This window comes from Mus caroli, chromosome 17 (genome assembly GCF_900094665.2).
Source record: "Mus caroli chromosome 17, CAROLI_EIJ_v1.1, whole genome shotgun sequence".
Classification (NCBI taxonomy): Eukaryota; Metazoa; Chordata; class Mammalia; order Rodentia; family Muridae; genus Mus; species Mus caroli.
In genome coordinates this window covers 75,956,566-75,978,658 of record NC_034586.1, presented here as the reverse complement: position 1 = coordinate 75,978,658, position 22,093 = coordinate 75,956,566, and the positions used below count along the sequence as shown (strand labels likewise).

At 45.0% G+C, this 22,093-nt stretch overlaps 1 protein-coding gene across 3 annotated transcripts in view; it reads left to right on the top strand.

Annotated features, from left to right (window-relative positions):
- Dhx57 (DExH-box helicase 57) overlaps positions 1–10,230 on the top strand; it is a 49,258-nt gene extending 39,028 nt beyond the window's left edge. For 2 of the 3 annotated variants that reach the window (XM_029471321.1, XM_021186581.1), the window contains 5 exons: positions 771–905; positions 1,818–1,892; positions 3,164–3,298; positions 7,001–7,201; positions 9,606–10,230. In XM_029471321.1, the coding sequence (XP_029327181.1) occupies positions 771–905; positions 1,818–1,892; positions 3,164–3,298; positions 7,001–7,201; positions 9,606–9,749 (690 nt within the window). In that variant the 3' untranslated portion in view covers positions 9,750–10,230. The remainder of the gene's footprint in view (positions 1–770; positions 906–1,817; positions 1,893–3,163; positions 3,299–7,000; positions 7,202–9,605) is intronic. The other variant, XM_029471320.1, reaches the window with a different exon arrangement.
- The last annotated feature ends 11,863 nt before the right edge of the window (positions 10,231–22,093 follow it).

Genomic DNA, 22,093 nt, shown 5'->3' with positions numbered 1-22,093 from the left:
CTGGTCTATTCTGACCTGACCTGACCTGGTCTGTTCTGACCTGACCTGACCTGACCTGGTTTGTTCTGACCTGACCTGACCTGACCTGGTCTGTTCTGACCTGACCTGACCTGACCTGACCTGACCTGACCTGACCTGACCTGACCTGGTCTGTTCTGACCGGTGAAATGAATTGGATTCAGGTTGCCAGCATGCTAAGCACGCCATCCCCGATCCATGTGTGCCTCCTCCCACTTTTAAAGTAATTAAAAGGCGCTTTTGTGTTGCCAGGACTGTCCTTAGCACCTGCACTCAGTCCTCTTGCCTCTCCTTGCCTTCCAAGTAAGGAGCCCTCAGACATGAGCCACTGCATTTGATTCTTGTTAGCCTATATTTGAACAAAAGCCCCAAGACAAAGACATTGGCACGTGTTAGTGTCTAACTGTAAAACCCTTAATAATATCCCGTGTCCCCAGCATCAGCTGTGATCCAGGGACTCCAGAAGGTAGGGAAGGAGGGAAAGCTCTGCAGGTGAGTTTCACTGAGAGAAATGCTAGCTACTCTCGGCTCAGGTAAGGGGTTCACAGGACGGTTAAAAGTAAAGCAACAAGCCTAATGGTGGGGCAGCCGCCCACCTTTAATCCCAGCACTTGGGAGGCAGAGACAGGCGGATCTCTGAGTTCGAGGCCAGCCTGGTCTACAGAGTGAGTTCCAGGACAGCCAGGACTACACAGAGAAACCCTGTCTCAAAAAAACAAAAAAACAAAACAAAGGTCCATCCCTTCTTTCAGGAAATGGCCAGCCTCAAACGACAATTCACTGAACTGCTGTCTGACATAGGGTTTGTGAAAGAAGGACTCCGAGCAAAAGAAATTGAAAAACGAGCCCAGGGAGGAGATGGTGTCCTGGATGCCACAGGAGAGGAGGTGAGGAATGCCCACTTCAGTCTAGATTGACTTTTAATTCTAACAGCTGACACTGAAATGTGGGTGGGAGCCAGGGAGCAGTGGCACACTCCATTCTCCGGTCCACAGATGGGTCAGCTAACCTTCAGGGGATCAGTTTTTCCATTCATTGTCAGCATTGCTTGCTTTTAAATTCCACATTTGTTCTTGATAATTCTGTAATTCACAGTAGGCTCTAGTAATGGTTTCTCAAAACAGGCCAGCCCTTACCCACCAATGTCTTAGCTGTGATTTTACAGAGACTTCTTCCTGATGGGCTTAACGGTCCTTTGTTTTAAAACAATTAGTATTTGCTGGAGAGTCTGTCTGTCTGTCTGTCTGTCTCACAAACCAGGCTCTTCCTCTCCATGTTGCATACCAACACCACCTCTGTGTGTTTATTTGTTTAAACCTGTGCAGAAAGAGTTCACTTTGATCATGCTGGGCATCAAGACTTGCACCAGTTCCACTTTGGCTCTAGTGAGGGACCCCTTAACCACATCACAGTCGAGAGCACTGGCTTCATAACTGCTATGCATGTATCTAGAAAAAAATAATTATAAGCGCTTTAAGACTGGATGCTGCCATGCTCCCACCTCTGAACCTGTAAGCCAGCCCCAGTTAAACATTGTCCTTAAAGAGTTGCCTTGGTCATGGTGTCTGTTCATAGCAGTAGAACCCTAACTAAGGCAGTAGTGTACACCTATAATTCTAGCATTTGGGAGACAGAAGCAGCTGGATCTTTTTGAGTTCAAGGCCAGCCAGGTCTAGACAGCGAGTCTCAGTTCAGGCAGGGCTAAAGTGGAACTGTCTCAAAAAGAAAAAGAAAGACAAATGCTGGCAAACACATGACCTACTAAAATACCACATATGGTAATGCTGTTTCTCTCACAGGCTAACACCAATGCTGAGAACCCCAAGCTGATATCAGCAGTGCTGTGTGCCGCTCTGTATCCAAACGTAGTACAGGTAACAGGACACTTCCTGAAGCCTCCTGGTTTTTGTTCTGTTAGTAATTTAAATTTGTTCATGCTGGGCAGTGGTGGCGCACGCCTTTAATCCCAGCACTTGGGAGGCTGAGGCAGGCGGATTTCTGAGTTCGAGGCCAGCCTGGTCTACAGAGTGAGTTCCAGGACAGTCAGGGCTACGCAGAGAAACCCTGTCTCGAAAATAGAAAAAAAAAATTTGCTCATCAGTCATCTTCAGTGGATACACACAGCATGAAAGATTCCCAGTTCATTCATTCTCCCACCCCAGGTATTGTACGAGACAAGGTTATAAATGAGCCTACAGCGCACACACACAGACTGCCTAAGTTTAGCAGTACAAAGGAACGTAGATTTACACAAGGAGATAGACTTGTTTACTCTTAAAATTGGCAAAACCACACACACACATCTAATACTTAATACTGATTCTGTGTGAGTCCTCAAATAACCACTCTAGGTGAGAATAAGATGTATATATCTGTCCTATCTGTGCTCCATTTCTAGAGCTATTAGGGAAAACTTGCAAATGTGCACAAAGTTGCAGCCAGGAGGGTTCTCTCTCCACAGATCGGATTTTCACCTGGCAAATTTAGATTTGCAGTAACGTGTAGCAGCTGTGGTGGTGCACACCAGTCATCCCACACCTGTCATCACTGCACAGGAGAGATGGGGACAAAGGAATAAAAAGTTCAAAGGCTGCCTCAGCTACACAAGCCCAACGCCACGTGCTCTATAAATAATAAATAAAGTTTAACGGTGAAGTTATAGACACTTAACAAATGAGATACTGTATAATTCTTGATAACAATGCTTTAGGAAAATCTTGAACAAATACAAAAATGTGTTCAATATACAAAGTTTAAGAAGCAAGTGATACAACAGCCCTGGGACAGGGAGAAGGCTCAATGGATAAAAAGATGCTTGCCTGGAAGCCTCCTACCTGAGTTTGATCCCTGGGACCTACATGGTGGAAAAAGAGAACTGGTTCATGCAAGCATTTCCCTGACCTACACACACACACACACATACAGACTTATACACATTCACACACTATAACTATATATCCCAGCACTGGAGACTCACAGGTTTGAGGCCAACCAGGGCTACATAGTAAGTTCCAGGATAACCTGGGCTATACAATGAGACCCTGCCTTGAAAAAAAAGAAACATAAAAAGAAACAAAAGCTATTCAAGTAATTCTTGTTTGTTTCAAAGGGCAAGTCCTGCATTGAAAATACACTTGTTATCTAGGTCAAGACCCCAGAGGGAAAGTTCCAGAAGACCAGTTCTGGAGTGGTCAGACTGCAGCCAAAGTCAGCTGAGCTGAAGTTCGTTACCAAGAATGATGGATATGTCCACATTCACCCTTCCTCAGTGAACTATCAGGTCAGCATGCGGTGTTTTTATGTTACCTATGGCACATCCTCAAATGAGAAGCGCGGTCTGTCCCTAAGGCAGACAAGCCTTAGTCCGTGACTGCAGTGTCTCCAGGAGTACCACAGATTTAGAGAAGGTTGACTCTGTATAAACAGACTGACAGGCTGTTTCTGGAGAAAATTGTTCTATATACAGAAAGTGTTCACTCTCACTCTGCTCCAGTGGGCACTGCGCCTGTGCATTGGTTTAGGAAGTCATGAGGTAATCCCACCATCAGCATGTTTGTGCCAATCCTTTATTCTGTCCTTCCTTCAGCCTGCTGCTATAAGATTGTTGCCTCTTCCCCATAGGTAAACTCATCTATGGTCACAGTAGTTATCAATTTTAAAGGGACATCACCTGGTCCTCATGTGGCTTTTGACATCATTAACTTCCTTCCTCTTCATTCAATGATCTCTTTGCTCCTGAAGCAGCCCTTTATGCCCCCAGTCACTGTCTACTTTTCCAGACTTTCTCTGCTCTGAGGCAGTGGTCTGCCTTCCTTCAGCTTTCTCGCTGTAATGTATGTATACTTTTCCACCCTCCGAGGGCACACCGTCATGATCTCAGCTGCCCACTACATGCTGACCCCAAGGCTATCCAGAGCTCAGTGTCTTCTGAACTTTCCTGCTAGAGAATAGCAGCTAGTGTCCTCCAGTCACCTCAGCTCAAACTCCTCATCTGCCTGTGCACCATTCTCTCCTGTGTACTGCCCTGGTAAATGGTACCATCCGAATCAGCCTGATGTCATGAAGACTTCTGCTCTTCTCCATATTGATTCAATTGGTCACCAAGTTCAGGCAACGCCACCTTTGCCTCTGCTCATAGCCACTGCTACTTCTTCAGTTCAAACTCCATTGTTTCATGCCCAAAGTACTATAATAATCTGTAATCTCTGTAGCCTTCTGCCTTACTGCTCTGTTACCTTGATCCTTTTCTTAAATCTTCATATATGGAGTCCTATTGTAGACTCCCACTTGATCCTTCTTCACATCTGCCCCGATCCCTCAAAACTCACTTCCTCTGTCTCTCTGTGTGCTGCAGCAATGCACACACTGCAGCAGGGTTTTTCATTACCATGACACCAGACATGCTACTTCTGTTCCCAGAATGACAGTCCCACTCCCCAGGAAGCCCGTGCTTATGCTGACATTTGCACTAAGGACCATCTCCTGGATGGGGGTAGAGTGCATGTGTGCTCTGGCAAGGTCCAACTCAGAACACAACTCCCTTAGTGCCACTCCCCTCTAGAGTCCTCTGCCTCCACTGTTCTGCTGACGCTGGGTATGCATTTGTTCACTATTCTGACTGTGTTACTCTGTCCTGGAATTATAAAATCTATGAGGACAGGAGCTTTTACATTTCCAGGCTGTCACGATGCATGGCTGAAAGTAGATAGTCAATGAAGCTTTCAGGAAAGATGAAGAAGAAAATGAGGACAGAATACAAAGAGAACCAGGTGGAGTGGTGCTTGCCTTTAATCCCAGCACTAGGGAGACAGAGGCAGGTCCACATGGTGAGTTCCAGGACAGCCAGAGCTGTAGAGTGAGACCCTATCTCAAGGAAAAACAAAACAAAAAGAGTAGAGGCCGCATGAGGTTGAAACGTCAGTGCTGGTCAGCCCCATGGTGCTACTGAGGAAAGTGGTGGTAACCCTTGGGAAGAGTCTCCTCAGGCTCAGAGGACTAGAAGGCCATCCACTCACCGTGACTGCACCTGACTTAGAGAACACAGGCCTGAGTTAGCTCCACTCTTCAGTTAGTCGCGTGGAAGACAACACTGATGTGACCATGCAGTGCTTGCTAGTCTGACTCTGATGTAGGCCATCAAGGACGGTAGGTGTAAATGAACAGGGTCCTTCCACTCAAGCAGGGTTAGCTGTGTAGACAGGCAGGAAATAAGTCAGTGACAAATGCCTGAGAGAAAGAGTTAAGCAGGTACAGGACTGAGAGAAGGAGCCCTTTCCTCTAGAGCAATTTGGGAAGAACTCTTAAGGGTTAAAAACAAGCCATTCAGATGTCTAAGGAGAGAACATTCTGGCACAGGAAGTAAGTCCTGAGACCAGGAGTGAGAGTATATTTGTCATGTTTCAGGATATGTAAGAAGGCAATAGAATAACGTTCACTGGGGTGACTCACCTAGGCGATCGTGACTGGAGCTGTGCAGCGACAAATGGGACAGGGTCAGGTCATGTAGGGAGTTGAGATTTTTAACCTCTGGGGAACCGAAAGATCACTGTGGATCTGTTCACTGCTGTGAGCAGACACGGTAAGACGCGGAAGTAGCAACAGCGTGAGCACAGAGCAAGCCCTGCAGTGGTCCCGGTGAAAGGCCAAGGTTTGTATAACATAGTAGCTACGAAGGTCGAAGGTCGTGAGAATGGGACTATGTCAGATCCTGTCCACTTTATAAACACAGCAGTCAGGATTAATGATGTTCCAAGTGGAGCTGGGCGGAAAAGAGCGACTAAGCTCTCACCCGGGGCTTGAACACGCGGGGCGCTGTTTTCTGAAGTGAGGAGGTGTAAGGAGAAAGAGTCAAGAATTCTTCTAGGTATTTGTTTGCAGAGGACCCGGTTTACGCCTCAACACCTACGTGATGGTTTGCACTGTCCAAGTCTCCAAACCCAAGGGATCCAGTGCCCTTTTCTGACCCCTATAGACACAAATATATGCAGGCAAAACACACAAAAAATGAATAAATCTAGAAAAACTATTTTAAAACATACCATGTACATATGTGTTATAACATCACAAGAGGCCCATAAATATGTACAATTTTACTTTAGTGTTCAGTTAAAAATGTGGGTGCTAGCCAGGCGTGGTGGCGCATGCCTTTAATCCCAGCACTTGGGAGGCAGAGGCAGGCGGGTTTCTGAGTTCGAGGCCAGCCTGGTCTACAAAGTGAGTTTCAGGACAGCCAGGGCTACACAGAGAAACCCTGTCTCGAAAAAAAAAAAATGTGGGTGCTGCTGAGATGGCACAGCAGATAAACGAGTTTGATGTCAAACTGTGCAGCCTGAGCTCTGTCCCTGGGATTCCACTGAAGAGGAGAACTGGATCCTGTCAGTCGTCCTCTGACCTCTACATTCGTGCAGTGGCACATGGACATGAGCATGTGTCCACACACACAAATAAAGAAAATGCACCTCTGAGCTGGGCATGGTGGCGCACGCCTTTAATCCCAGCACTCGGGAGGCAGAGGCAGGCGGATTTCTGAGTTCGAGGCCAGCCTGGTCTACAGAGTGAGTTCCAGGACAGCCAGGGCTACACAGAGAAACCCTGTCTCGAAAAACCAAAAAAAACAAACAAAAAAAACAAAACAGAAAGCGCACCTCTGAAAGCTACTTTTGAACGCCACCGAAAGGGCTTTGACTGTTATTGATTTGTTTCCTGGGGGACTAGGGATTGAACCCAGGGCCTGGTGTGTGCTATGCAAATGTTCTGTTACTGAGCTACAGTCCCAGCCCTAACAAGGAGCGAGCGGTCTGCAAAGCGTTACATGCTTATTCGATGTCTAATGGGTATTAGGAAGTCACACATAACAACAGCAAGCTCAGAGGAAAGGTAACTACAAGTCCTTAATGAACGGGCAGCTCTGAACTCCACGGACTGTCAGGAAGCCCCTTATGTGGCCATTGACTTCATTGTCATCTGACGTTTTGTGTTACAGGTCAGACACTTCGACAGCCCCTACCTGTTGTACCATGAGAAAATCAAAACTAGCCGGGTGTTCATCCGAGACTGCAGCATGGTGTCTGTGTATCCCCTAGTCCTGTTTGGAGGAGGCCAAGTGAACGTGCAGCTTCAAAGAGGGGCGTTCGTTGTCTCCTTGGATGATGGCTGGATCCGGTTTGTGGCCGCTTCCCATCAGGTAAAGGAACAGCTGATCTGTTTAAAGGTTCGGGTCATGAGCAGCTCTGGAATATGAAATGAACAACATTCTTTCAGGACCAAGAATGACAGAACTAATGGGCAGGAAGTATGAAACCAACATGAGGCAGAGAAGGGCCTAATAATAGTGTCAGGAAGCAGCGGGGTAGGGACACCTGGATGGGTTAGAACTGATACAGAGGGAGGTTGGAGTCAAGCAGATTCAGCTGAGGCGAGATGATTACTGTGAGTTTGAGGACAACCAGAGTTCTATAGCAAACCCTTCAATAACAAAACAAACAGTGGAATCTACAAAGAGAGGGTGTCGGACCCTCCTTAGTGATACACCCTGATCTTACCATTACCATAAAAGGAAAAAGGTGATCAGACTACACCTCATTGGTAGGCCTTGGGTTTAATCTCCAGAAGCACAAAAATAAAGCAGTAGATAAATAAGAGATGTGCTATATATAGCAGTAGTCCCAGCCACCCAGGAAACTAAGGCAGGAGGATCACTCAAGCCAGGTACTCAAGAGTACAGATACTTAAGACTAGTAGCTTGGGCAACATAGTAAGACCTTCTCTGAAAGAAAGAAAGAAAGAAAGAAAGAAAGAAAGAAAGAAAGAAAGAAAGAAAGAAAGAAAGAAAGAAAGAAAGAAGACATACCTCAGAGGTAGAGCATGCAGCATAAAGCGTTAGATACAACCTCTGGTATTTAAAAAAAAAAAAAAAACCCTAATATATTTTATTTAACCTAATATACCCAGCATGTTTTACTTCTAATGTGTAAACAATATGAAAAGCTACTGAGTTATTTTTCTTCTCTTTGCATATTCAGTCTCTAAAGTCAGGTGTGCTTACACTCTTCCGCACATCTCAGTGTGAACCAGGGACATGTCATGTGCTCAGTAAGTGTAATCACGCACATATGACCAGGGGCTGCCATAAGCCAAGGGGCCAGGCAAGGCTGGTTTGCTGCGGCAGCTAGATGATAAAGGCCCACTCTCCCTGTGTGAGCAAGATGGCTGCAGGAGATCCTGGCTTCACAACTGTACCGCATGCCATCAGGAAAGGAGAGGAAGCCGCATGCCTAGAGGCTTCATCAAAGCTTCCTTCTAACATGTGGGAGTGGCATATGCTTAGAAGCTGACACTTGCATGGTGAGGTGGGTGGTTCATTTTGAATTTGTGGCCATCCTAAGATACATAGTGAGATCCAACTTTAAAAAAAAACAAAAAACAAGAAACCTTTATGTCATATAATCCCAAGATAAGGCGAATCAAAAGTCCTTGCCCAACTTCAGCTACATGGCACAGATTAGGGCAGCCTGAGCTCCATAAGCTCCTGTCTTGAAAGCTAAAAACAAAAATCTGAGATGGCTCAGCAGGTACGGGTGCTCGCTGCTACACCTGACAAGCAGAGTTCAAGCTCGGAACCTACTTGATAGGAGGAGAAAATTAAGTTCTTCAGGTTGTCCTGACCCTCATGTGCATGCTGTGGCCCAAATGCACACGCAGATATATATATATACCAAATAAAACAAAAAATGTAAACATAGGGTTTTTACAAAGCCACTGGAGCTGACAATAGCTCAGTAGTTAAGAGCACCGGCTAATCTTCCAGAGAACCAGAGTTCAGTTCCCAGCAGCCACACGGCAGCTCACAACTGTCTGTAACGCTGGTTCCAGGAATCCAACACCTTCACATAGACACACATGCAGACAAACACCAGTGTGTACAACACCTTCACATAGACACACATGCACACAAACACCAGTGTGTACAAAAGTAAAATAAGAAAATTAACAAACTAAAAAAATGAAACAAATGAAAGCCCCCCGAGATTACACCTGGAATCCTGGAATCCGAGCATTCAGGAGGAGGGGCTGGGAAGCTTTCTGTGAGGTCGAGGCCAGTCTGGGTTACAGTGTGGGACTATATCAAAAGCCCAACAAGGCTGGAGAGGTGACACATCAGTAAAGGCCTTTCTGTATGAACATGAGAACCTGAATCCAGATTCCCAAGCACATACTCATGTGTGGGCACATGCACACTTAGACACACAAAATTAACAAGCTATTTTGTGGAAAATACTTAAAAGCCACACTCCCTAAAGTTCTGAGACCTGGAAACACATGCTGTAACCCCAACATTCACAGGCTGAGGCAAGAAGATAAAGTTTCAGACCAGCCTGACTATATAGCAAGATCTTATCTCTAAATAAATAATAAATAGATGTGTTAGAGATAAATCAACACTAAATGGACAGGTTTATAACGGGCCTCCTTAGTATGTTACAGAGTGAAAATGTGTTCTAAAATACTGTCAGAGGTCTTAAGCCATGATAAGCAGTTAGATGCTGTGTGAAAGCCTCCCACAGCTAATGCTGCAGTTGTCATTGTAGGTGGCCGAGCTGGTGAAGGAACTCCGATGTGAACTTGACCAGCTCCTCCAGGATAAAATTAAAAACCCCAGCATGGACCTATGCAGCTGTCCTAGAGGCTCTCGGATTATCAGCATGATCGTGAAGCTCATCACCACACAGTGACGACTGGGCCTGGCCGCCTGCTCTGCACCTCTGCTCCCCGGCAAGGCACAGAAGCACGCCTACCTCCCACGGAAGACTGACTTGGGGCTGCCCCTGGGGTGCAGAGCCAGGGCCCCACAACCCAAGAGACAGTCTCCACACTGGTGTTTCTGAAAACGTGGGGACACTCCCAGCACAATTTGGAGCGTCCGTGGTAGGACAGCCTAAAACCCAGATTGTCTTTCTGTGACTGTACCAAACTGAATGCAATTCACCTCATAACTTAAAACTGAATGTTGAATACAATTCTGTCTTAATCTATGTACTCTTTCCCTCCTGTTTTTATTATGCATCGTCTATACTTAATTGGTGATTCTTTTCTCTCGTTTTTAACTGGGCATGAGGAGAAATGTTTGGTTTGGCTTCCCCATCATAATAAAGGAAATGAAAGGAAGAAAGAAATCATGTGAGTAAGAAAATAAAACTTTCATTTTAGACCTGGTGTGGAGTAGACGTGATTTGTTAGGGATTTTTATTCATAAAAGATCGATGTTTTAAAAAGGAGCAAAATCCTGCCTTCAAAGAGGAAAATGAGTAAGTTCACGGAATTAGTTGTGAGGGTGCCGCTGTGCAAGCTGGTCCCTCCGCCACAGCCCTACCAAGAGGAGAACTCACTCTCTGCTTGTACATTTGAGAGCCTGTGCTCTGGGCGGGGCGGCTCAGAGTGAGGAGCGCTTGCTGCTCTACCAGGTGACCTGAGGTCAGTTCCCAGAGCCTCTGTCACATGGTTCACAGCCTCCTGTAACTCCAGCCTCCCCACACACCAGACACCTCAGTCAAGAATGTATTATTTTAGGGAAGTTTTTAGGAACTCTAGGCTGCCCAAAATTACCAAGTAGGTTTTAGTTTCAATACATTTGAAGAGCTTACACTAAGTATTTTTTTTAATTCTCTTTGCATAAAAAATATGCAAAGTACCTACAATATTCAAGTGCTGATTGGCTACTGAAACAAAGCTCTCATTACAGAATGGATAACCCTAAACCTCTTAAAAGAAACAGAGAACCAGAGGCTGGAGAGATGGCTCAGCAGGTAAGAGCACTGACTGCTCTTCCAGAGATCCTTAGTTCAATTCCCAGCAATCACGTGGTGGCTCACAACCATCTGTAATGGGAGTCAGTGCCCTCTTCTCGTGTGTCTGAAGGCAGCTACAGTGTCCTGATACAAGTAATAAATAAAAATAAATAAAATTAAAAAAGAAAGAAACAGAGAACCAAACTGTATTATTGCTGCTCCAAATAAATTTTTCTAAAGATTTATTTATTTATTTTATGTGAGTATACTGTAGCTGCCTTCAGACACACCAGAAGAGGGCACTGGATCCCATGACAGATGGTTGTGAGCCACCATGTGGTTGCTGGAACTTAAATTCAGGACCTTTGGTAGAGTAGTCAGTGCTGCTAAAGCCATCTCTCCAGCCCGCAGGTAAATTTTTAAAGATTTAGTTTTACTGTTTTCAGTTATGTTTATGGGGGTACATTGGAGTGCAGATGCCCTCAGAGGCCACCCAATCAGTGGATCCCTGGGACTGGAGTTACCAGTGATTGTGAGCCATCCAGGGTGGGCACTGGAACTGAACTTGGGTCTTTGGCAAAAGTAGTTGGTACTCTTTGTGTGTTTTGTCTTTGTTTTTCAAGACAGGGTTTCTCTGCGTAGCCCTGGCTTTCCTAAACCTTGATTTGAAGACGAGGCTGGATCTTCTCGGAGACCCACCTGCCTCAGCCTCCTGAAAGCTGGGATTAAAGGTGTGAGCCACCACTGCCTGTCCTGCAGTTGGAGCTGTCTGTCTTTCCAGCCCAGATTGCAGGGAGAAGGGGAGGGAGTTTGATAGTTTTGACACTTGGTGAGAACTATCTGTCAAAGCAGACCTGCAGTTTTTAACACAGGTTTGGTCCTGCCAGGAGGTAGCCACCACAAATCCTTCTACCCAGAGCACTAGAATTTCTGCTCTAGAAGCGACTGATCACTTCCAGGCACACATATCCCTAAGTTCTATCATTATGTACCTGGGTCTAAATGGGGAAAGAGTTGGAAAACCTTTACTTAAAGCATTAAATAAGAAAGAAACCCTGGGCCTGAGTCATGGCTCAGTGGTGAAAAGCAATGGCAGCCCTTTCAGTAGGGTTCTGCTTCTAGCTGGTTCTACACATAGCAGTTTCAGGAGGATCTGACACCTCGTCTGGCCCGTGAGGCACTGCTTGCACATGGTACACATACATGCATACAAAACACTTATACACACTAAATAAAACTTTTTCAAAAAGAAAAGAAAAACCCCACCCCAGCCTGGCAAGATATCTCAGTGGATAAAGACCCTAGTGGTCAAGCTTGAGAATGTGAGTTCAATTCCCAAGGCCCACAATTGAAGGGGTGGGAGACCAAAATTAACCCTACAGGTTGTCTTACCTCTACAGACGGCACATGTGTACATACACATAATTAAGTAGAAAAATCTTAAACACCACCTATAGAGCTAGTTCTTTAAAACTCATTAAAATATGAAGTAAAAAGTAAAACCCAGTTGGTGGTGCACGCCTTTAATCCCAGAACTCTGGAGGCAGAGGCAGGTGGATCTCTGAGTTCAAAGGCAGTATGGTCTACAAAATGGGTTCTAGACAGCCAAGGCTACAGAGAAGAACCCTGTCGTAAGAAAAAAAAAAAAAAACAGAATAAAAACTCACAATGGAATTATGAAATGATTACTTGTTTGCAGTTAAAAAATCAGAATGTAAGCCAGGCGTGGTGGCGCACGCCTTTAATCCCAGCAAGGCAGGTGGATTTCTGAGGGAGGCAGAGGCAGGTGGATTTCTGAGTTCGAGGCCAGCCTGGTCTACAGAGTGAGTTCCAGGACAGCCAGGGCTACACAGAGAAACCCTGTCTCAAAAAAAACAAAAACAAAAAAAAAAAAAATCAGAATGTAGTATTAATTTTTGAAATAAAACTGGATTTCTAAGCTAGATGACCAACACTTAATGTAAGTTTAGGGAGAGATCGATAAATGGCCCCTTTAAATATATGTTCCTGCCATCTAGCTAGGGAAGGTACTTACTCCGTAATTGGTTTGCAGGAACACATTGTATTTGGTCTGAGATAGTCTTAGTAAACAAGAACAGCTCACCATGCTGACAGGTGGCTTCATCACATGTCGATGCTTCTTCTCGAGTGCCATACAGACATGCATACATGCTATATAGAGTGCATATTAATTAGGATTTTTCAAAGATTTATTTATTTTATGTACATGAGTACACTGTCACTGTCTTCAGACACACCAGAAGAGGGCATCAGATCCCATGGACAGATGGCTGTGAGCCACCATGTGGTTGCTGGGAATTGAACTCAGGACCTCTGGGAGAGTAGCTAGTGCTCTCAACCGCTGAGCCATGTCTCCAGCCCTGTTTAGGTGTTTGTTTTGTTTTGTTTTGTTTTTTATTGAGGAGAAGAATCTGAATGGAGGTAACAAGTCTCACACTAAAGAAACTCAATTTGTTTTACTCCTTGAGGTCTTTATCTGTTTATTATAATTTGCTCCCTGACAAGTAACAGATTTTAATCTATCCTTTCGTTTTATAACTGAGTGGTTTAATTTGAATAATGTGTCTAAGTACTGCACTAGATCTGAGTCATGTGGTAAATGTCAGCTCCTTTTAAACATGTTCCTAAAATGTCATAAAGTAAGATTTTGGAAAGTACTTTGTAAAATTAAATCACAAAACCATACATTGTTGAGGGGCTGGGGAGGAGGCTGTCAGTAAAGTGCTTGCTGCATGAGTGCCTGAGCTCAGCTCCCTGGCCCCGCGTAAAACCTGGAACTTGCTGGCAAGCCAGCTTAGCCAAACTGGTGAGCTAAAGGTTCAGTGAAAGGCTGTCTCAAAAAATAAGGGGGAGGCTAGCAAGATGGCTCAGTGGGTAAAGACCCGAGTTTCATCTCCAGGCTCCAAGGGGAAGCACCTGACCTCCAACTTCCTCACACAAGCTGTGGCGCACACATGCCCAACAGTAAATAAATAAATGTAATGTAAAATCTGTCAAGGTGAAGAGCAGCCAAAGAAGAAACTGAAGGTCTATTTCTAGCAGGCACGTGCACACAACCACACACACACACACACACACACACACACACACACACAAGCATGCACACGGGGGAGGAGGAGGGAGGGCACTGGAATCAAGGGTATGATTTTCAAATGTTCCTCAGATTGGATCTTTGGGGACTCTGCTGTGATATAGTCTCTTAATTGCTAGATCTAAAGGGGACCCTCTGGAGGTATCTTGTATCACCCATAAATAATAGCTCTGTCACACTGTCATTATTTGAACCCCCCTGGTAGATGCTGCTTTTCCCTCTGAAATCATGCTAAAATTAATCATAAATCCTGGAGTGAGTTTCTCTCCACATTCAAGGCAGAAACTGCTTACAAAATTTCGCCGATTATTAAACTACAAAAGTAGCTATTGTTTTCAGAAGTTAGATTTCACACCTCCTCCACTCCACCCGTAGGATAAACCTCAGACTTGAGTGCTAGCATCTTGATCATGAGCCTGTGTCAGTGTGTGCTCAGAGGGCAGAGTGCCCAGATGGAAACAGACGAGAGAATGTTCTAGTCACAATAACAGTTTCAGACTGTTCCAGGGTGGTAGACTTCTTCTCTATCTTTTGGTCTCCTCCCACCTCTGGGTTGGGGAAGTTGGGTTTTGTTTGTTTTGTAGGTCTGGGATCTGAATCCAGGTCCTTGTCCATGCTAGGCAAGGACTCGAACACTTCAGTGTATCCCTACCCCTTGCTTTGTTTCATTTTTTTAGACATGCTCTTACTGTGTGGCCCAGGCAGGGATGGACCTTGGTGGGAGGCAGGTATGGGGGCAGAAGTCAACATCAGGACTTTGTATTGCTCTCTACCCTATTTCTGAAGACAGGCTCTCACACTGAACCTGGAACTCACATGTTCTACACTTGCTGTCAAACTCAGATCTACCTCCCCATCCCCTCCCCACCCAGCACTGAGTTGACATATTCACAAGCTTGGCTTTTTACGTGGGTGCTGGGGATTCAAACCCAGGTCCCCATGCTTGAATGGCAAGCACTTTACTTCCAGAGCCATCTCTCCAAGCCCCTGTTAGTATTTTAACTGTAACCCCGAAGTGTGGACGATGAGTCGCTAGCTGGTGGAACTTCTTGCCATGTCTAAACTGGCACCCCAGTAAGATATCCGACATTGTACTTGCAGTGGTTTGATAAGAATGACTCATCCCGGCTACTGTTCTATTGCTGTGAAGAGACACCATGACCATGGCAACTATTACCCTGATGAAAGAAAGCATTTAATTGGGGTGTGCTTGGTTTCAAAGGTTTAGCTCATTATCGTCATGGTGGGTGGGGTGGCAGCATACAGGCAGACACAGCGCTGCAGAAGTAGCTGAGCGGTCTACATCTGGATCTGAAGGCAGCAGGAAGAGAGAGACATACTGGGCCTGGCTTGGGCTTCTGAAACCTCAAAATGCACCCTTAGTGACACACCTCTTCCAACAAGCTCACACCTCCCTCCCAAGCCTTTCCAAGTAGTTTCCCTCCCTGGAGCCGGAGACTATAAACAGTCACGTTTATGAACTTATGGGGACCACTCTCATTCAAAGCACTATGGTCCTCACAGGCTCATATACTTGGATACTTTGTCATCAGAGAGTGGAACTCTTTGCAAAGGGGGGAGGGGGGCGGGGCTGGAGAGATGGCTCAGTGGTTAAGCGCTGGCTGCTCTTCCAGTGGTCCCGAATTCAATTCCCAGCAACCACATGGTGGCTCACAAACATCTGTAATGGGATCTGATGCCCTCTTCTGGTGTCTGAAGAGTTTGGCAGTGTACTCGAATACATAAAATAAACAATCATTTTTTAAAAAAAGAAAGGAGAAGAGAGAACAGAGGAGAGGGGAGGGGAAGGGAAAGGAGAAGAAGCCACCTGCTCAATTTTATAACTACAATGAAGGATGAAGAACAGGGCTTAAAGTGATGTTTAAATACTACAAAAATATTGATAAATATAGCATAATAGTATAAAACAAATGTTTCACTAAGGAACACTGCAAACCATGCGGTTTTGTCTGTTTTGCTCATTAGTCGGGTGTGTTAGCACAGTCCTGGAAGCCCGGCCTTGGCAGATAACCGCGGAAGATCAGGAGTTCAGGGCCATCCTTAGCTCTGCCATGAGTGGATAGTTTTACAACAACAAAAAGGCAAGCAAAATGACAGGAAACGCACTCACTGCTACCTCTTTCCTTGGCTTTACTGAAACGATGGGAGTGGCTCGTTCTTCTTCTGTATGGAAGTATCATAGATTATCATGGTATCATAGATTATCCATGCATGTCTTCCTTCTGCTTTGAAGCAGTCCAAAAGACTCACTTGCACCCGAGATTCCACTTTGAATAAGCTTTTCCTCATTCTGTCCTTCGACTTCAGATGTATTAGACACCAGACGTGGTGGCACATACCTGAATATACCTTCCAGCAAAATCTAGGAGTCATCTTGTTTCCATTTGGTGTGTGCGCGCGCGCTGGAGTGGGTGGGATCATGACTGACACATTTTACTGGGATAGTCCATGCCTCGTAGGATACTGAGCAGTGAGTGACCTACTAGATGCTAATAGCTCTTTCTTTCAGCTCTGACAACCATCCAGGGGACAAAATTACCACCAGTTGAGATCAAGTTTTCAACATACCATTTTGTAAATAAAACTACATTTTGCAGGCTAGCAAGATGGTCGGCTGGTGGGCCAAGCCTGCGGCCCTGAGTTTAATTCTCAGCACCTACATTGTAAAGAGAGAACTGATTCCCAAAAGCTGTAGACCAAAAAAAATATCCAGTCCAAAATGTTAGTATTGCCAAGAGAAAAGAAACCTATTTCAACAAAATGAAATAATGAACCATTGTTTATAAAGTATAAATAGCTTATTATTCAAATAAAAATTGTGCCAATAGACATATCTAAAGATGTAAATATTTTAGAATACTAACACGAAACCTCCGCCAGAGCAACTCTTAGAAACGTGCTGTGGTACCGACAGACTGCTCACTGGGTAAGGGAAGTTGCCAAAGCTGCCGAACCTGACTGGAGCTGGATCCCTAGACCCAAACAATAGAGGGAGAAGATCAACTGCAACTTGTACATGCTGTCCTGTCCTCTGACACACACACACACACACACACACTTGCGCACACATGCATACACATACTCACATACACGTGCAGGCATGTGCACAAATAGATATACTAAGCATGTGCTATCGAGTAAGCTGCTAAGTACTGAAGTGTAAAGACCAAGAAGTGATATGTACAAATATGTGTGGATGGAGAACAATTTAAAAATATCATCTCTCGTTTCTGAACTTTTTTAAAAATCACTTATTTTAAAAATGTAAAGGCATAATTTGTGTGTGATTGCTGAAACTATCACTGCAAGAGTCAAGTTATCATCCTTAGGGTCACATTATGATGTGTAAAACACACACACACACCCTTATCTTATCTTCATGCTAACTGAACAAAATCCAATCTAGTAGACTTTGGCTACTATGTAAAACTGAAACAGGAATTTTAATTTCTAGGCTCAGTAACTCTTCTCTCCCCAAGTTTCCTGGAAACCCACTGGTTTCAGGGGTTGTCTCTAAACCCACTGGTTTCAGGGGTTGTCTCTAAACCCACTGGTTTCAGGGGTTGTCTCTAAGACTGCCAGGAAGAATGGCAAAGTGTGGCATGCTCTTTGGAAGACAGGCACCAAAACACACCAGGTGGCCTCGACATGATGGGCACTAAGGGACCGTCCCACACAATAAGGACACGAGCTGATTAGACCCAGAACAAAGCACCTGGTAGTCAGATGCTTCTCTGCCCTCCTGTATGAACTTCACCTGCTCGGCAATGTACCTAAACTGCAGCTGCCCCCATTATTTCTACATAATCTTTACACTGCCCTTTGCTCCAGTGAGCATGGCTAAGGAGAGACTAACTGAAGCAGGCCGAAGTCTACCTCAGCAGTATCCTGACTCCCACAGTGAGCTGCAGAAATGCGTCCCATGTGTGTTTTGAATTTCATTTAAACAACCTATTTAGTCAGGTGCTGGAGATCGGTTAACATGCTAGACCTTCAGAGCACAAAGATACCCAAGGGCACAGAACAGATGTGAAGCCCTCGGATACAATGGGCCCAGAACATAACTCACCCACAGTGGATCTGGATACCGATTTATTGAAACTGGAAGGAAGGAAACTGGGGATAACATTTGAAATGTAAGTAAATAACCAATAAAAAAAAAAAAAGGAAAGAAACTAAAGGCATCAATCAGGTTTCGTATTTCTGCTTTCCCACTCTCGGGCCTATGGACAGAGCACAGGGCTTGTCTAGCATGCAAGAGGCTTTGGTTTGGTCCTCAAGCCTCTCTCCATCATAAATAAGATGCGCTAGTTTAATGGAGTGATAGTACTTGGGAGCTGAGGCAGGAGAATTGTTGCAAGTCTGAAGTCAGGCTGGACTACATTGCAAGTCCCAGGCCTGCTGGGAAATGTTGAAAGGCCCTATCTCAATAAATAAAATAAATTTAAAAAGCAGTATAAGACTTGTATGCAGGAAACTACGAAACTACGAAGCACTGTAGTTCTCTGACTTTCACACCTAGGCACACGTTAATAACTGCTGATGGCCGGGCACACCCTTTAATCCCAGCACTTGGGAGACAGAGGCAAGCTGATCTCTGAGTTGGAGGCCAGCCTGCTAGAGCTACATAGTAAGACTCCGTCTATCAATAAAAATAAATAAATAAATAAATAAAGGGGGTAAAAAGAATTTTTTGTTGTTTGTTTGTTTGTTTTTTCGAGACAGGGTTTCTCTGTATAGCCCTGACTGACCTGGAACTCACTCTGTAGACCAGGCTGGCCTCCAACTCAGAAATCTGCCTGCCTCTGCCTCCCCAGTTAAAAAGCTGAATCAATACCCCCCCAAACCTTAAAGATTTGTTTTTATTGTTTTAAATTATACACACACACACACACACACACACACATATATATAATAGAAGTGTGCCTGTAGAGCAGGTGCCCACACAGGCCAGTGCCCAGGAATTAGTTATACTTGGCTGTGTGCCAAATGATGTGGATGTTGGAGGTCAAACTCAGGACCTCTGGAAGAGCAGTTATGTGCTCTTACCACTGAGCCATCCCTCCAGCCCATGTCTTTTGTTATTTCAAAAGTATTCCTGATGCCATGTTCAAAGACAGCCTTGGCTGCCACCCAGAAGCAGCAGTCAACAGAGCCAGCTTTGGGAAAGGCTGCCTCTGCAGGACCTGGCACTCCAGCTGCCGGCCCTGAGGGAGGATCAGGAAGAGATGAGCTAACCTCTCTGGGAGCATCTTAGGTGAGGCGGTGACAGGGAAACTCCCTAAGCAGCCAGTTTCCATGGCAGAGAGGATCATTTCCCCTCTCCAGCACTCAGGTTTTATTTGTGGGCAAATTGTTTAAACAGTCAAAGGGTTCAGTTGCCAAGAAACAGCATGTCTCCAACACACTACTTTGACAGCAAATCTATCTACCAACACTAATGGCCCAGGATCTGTCCCTGAGCCAAGGCCAAACCTGAGTGAGCTTGTGGCTAATTTCCTATATGGCTTATTGAATGTCAGCTATTTTGTATCCTGCTTCCTCTGTTAAATTTCTAAAGATTCTTGGACACTGAATTTTACTTTTAGAATCAGGGTGCTGGGGGCTGGAGAGATGGCTCAGCGGTTAAGAGTACTGACTGCTCTTCCGAAGGTCCCGAGTTCAAATCCCACCAACCACATGGTGGCTCACAACCACCATCTGAAGTCAGCTACAGTATTTATGTATAATAAAAAATAAATCTTTAGGCTGTAGCAAACAAGGACTGAGTGAGCAAGGCCGACAGGAGGGAGCAGAGGTCCTAAAAATTCAATCCCCAACAACCACATGAAGGCTCACAACCATCTATACAGCTACAGTGTCCTCACATACATTAAATAAATAAAATACTTTTAAAAAAAAGTCAAGTGTAGTGTCCCACACTTGTAATCCCAAGATCAGAGGGCTGAGGCAAGATTGTGAGGTCAAGGGAAAGTCAAAATCAGGCAGGGTTATAGAATAAGAACCTGTCTCAAACACAGAGAGAGAGAGAGAGAGACAGAGACAGAGACAGAGACAGAGACAGACAGAAGCCACACAGCCTTTAATCCAGTGCTCAGTTTGAGGTCAGCCTGGTCTACAGAGCAAGTTCCAGGACAGCTAGGGCTACACAGAGAAACCCTATTGGGGTGGGGTGGAGGCTGCAGACCTAGGAATCTGTTAGAAATGGATTCTCTACTGTGTAATGGTACATGCTTGGGGTTCTAGACCAGTCTTGGTTGCAAAACAAGATCCAGGTCTAGAGAGACTGTTCAGTGGTGTCTTAAAGTCAGGGTTTCTATTCCTGCACAAACATCATGACCAAGAAGCAAGTTGGGGAGGAAAGGGTTTATTCGGCTTAAACTTCCATACTGCTGTTTATCACCAAGGAAGTCAGGACTGGAACTCAAGCAGGTCAGGAAGCAGGAGCTGATGCAGAGGCCATGGAGGGATGTTGCTTACTGGCTTGTTTCCTCCTGGCTTGCTCAGCCTGCTCTCTTATAGAACCAAGACTACCAGCCCAGAGATGGTCCCACCCACAAGGGGCCTTTCCNCCTTGATCACTAANTGAGAAAATGCCTTACAGNTGGATCTCATGGAGACATTTCCTCAACTGAAGCTCCTTTCTCTGTGATAACTCCAGCTGTGTCAAGTTGACACAAAACTAGCCAGTACAAGTGGTTAACAGTACTGCTCTTGCAGGACTCCAATTCAGGTAACAGTGTCAAAAGCAGGCAGCTCACAACCACGTGCAAGCCCAGCACAAGTGACTCTGACATTCACTGTCGGCATGTGCACACATGGCATACACCCACACAGACAATGCACACATATATAGAGAAAATAAATCTGTCCTCTTCCTCAAGCAAAAGGAGGGCCTGGTGCTGCGTCCCTTTAAATCCCAGCACTCAGGAAGCAGAGGCAGATGGATCTTGGTGAGTTTGAGACCAGCCTGAACTACATAGTGAATTCCAGGATAGCCTAAGCTACATAGTGAAATCTTGTCAAAAGAAAAAAAAAAATTACCAACAGCTAATACCTTCAACTTTAATAATATACTTATTAGTCAGCTTTGAGTCACTAAAATGAAACAGGCTATTTATGAAGAGAAAGTTAGCTCAATGCTGAATGTATAAGACAGTTCCATGATGTCAGCTACATTTTGGTCAGGGATGGAGCATGTTCACAAAAGAGCTTTTTCTTTCCCCAAAACACATCATGGTAGTTAAAGAGCTTACATCATCAAACAGGAAGTCACAGACCAGGTTCCACAATCCTTCCTGTGGCAGTTTATATAGAAATGGATCCCATAGAGTCATGTGTTTGAATGTCCATAAAGAGTGGCATGATTAGTAGGTGTGACCTTGCTGAAGGAGACATGTCTGTCACCTTGGGATCAGGCTCTGAGGCCTCCTATGTTCAGGTTATGCTCAGTGTGGCACTCAGTCTCCCTTTGCTGCCTGTAGATCAAGATGTACAACTCTCAGCTCCTTTCCTAGCATCAGGTCTCTTACACAGCCATGTTTCCCGACATGACAATAATGGACTAAACCTCTGAAAACTGTAAGCCTGCCCCAATTAAATGTTTTCCTTTGTAAGAGATGTCATAGTGTCTCTTCACAGCAATTGAACCCCTACGACCCACCCTTCCTTAGTGCATACTTTCAATGACCTAAAGATTTCCCATTATGTCTCATTTCTCCCCACCTCTCTCTTTTTAATGATTTATTTTTATTTTGTGTGTTTTGCTTGCATGCATGTCTGTATGAACATGTCAGATGTCCTGTAACTGAAGTTACAGACAGTTTGAGCTATCATGTGGGTGCTGGGAGTTGAACATCAGTCCTTTGGAAGAACAGCCAGTGTTCCTAACTGCTGAGCCATCTCTCCAGCCCTACATGTCATCTCTTAAAGTTAGAAGTTCCCATCACAAGGACTGAGGAGTGCATAAGCCATAGCCAAACCAGTTTACTCAAGTTGAAACACTGTTGTTGAGTTTTGTTTTGTTTTGTTTTTCTTTTCCAGACAGGGTTTCTCTGTGTAGTCCTGGCTGTCCTGGAACTCACTTTGTAGACCAAGCTGGCCTTGAACTCAGAAATCCGCCTGCCTCTGCCTCCCGAGTGCTGGGATTAAAGGCGTG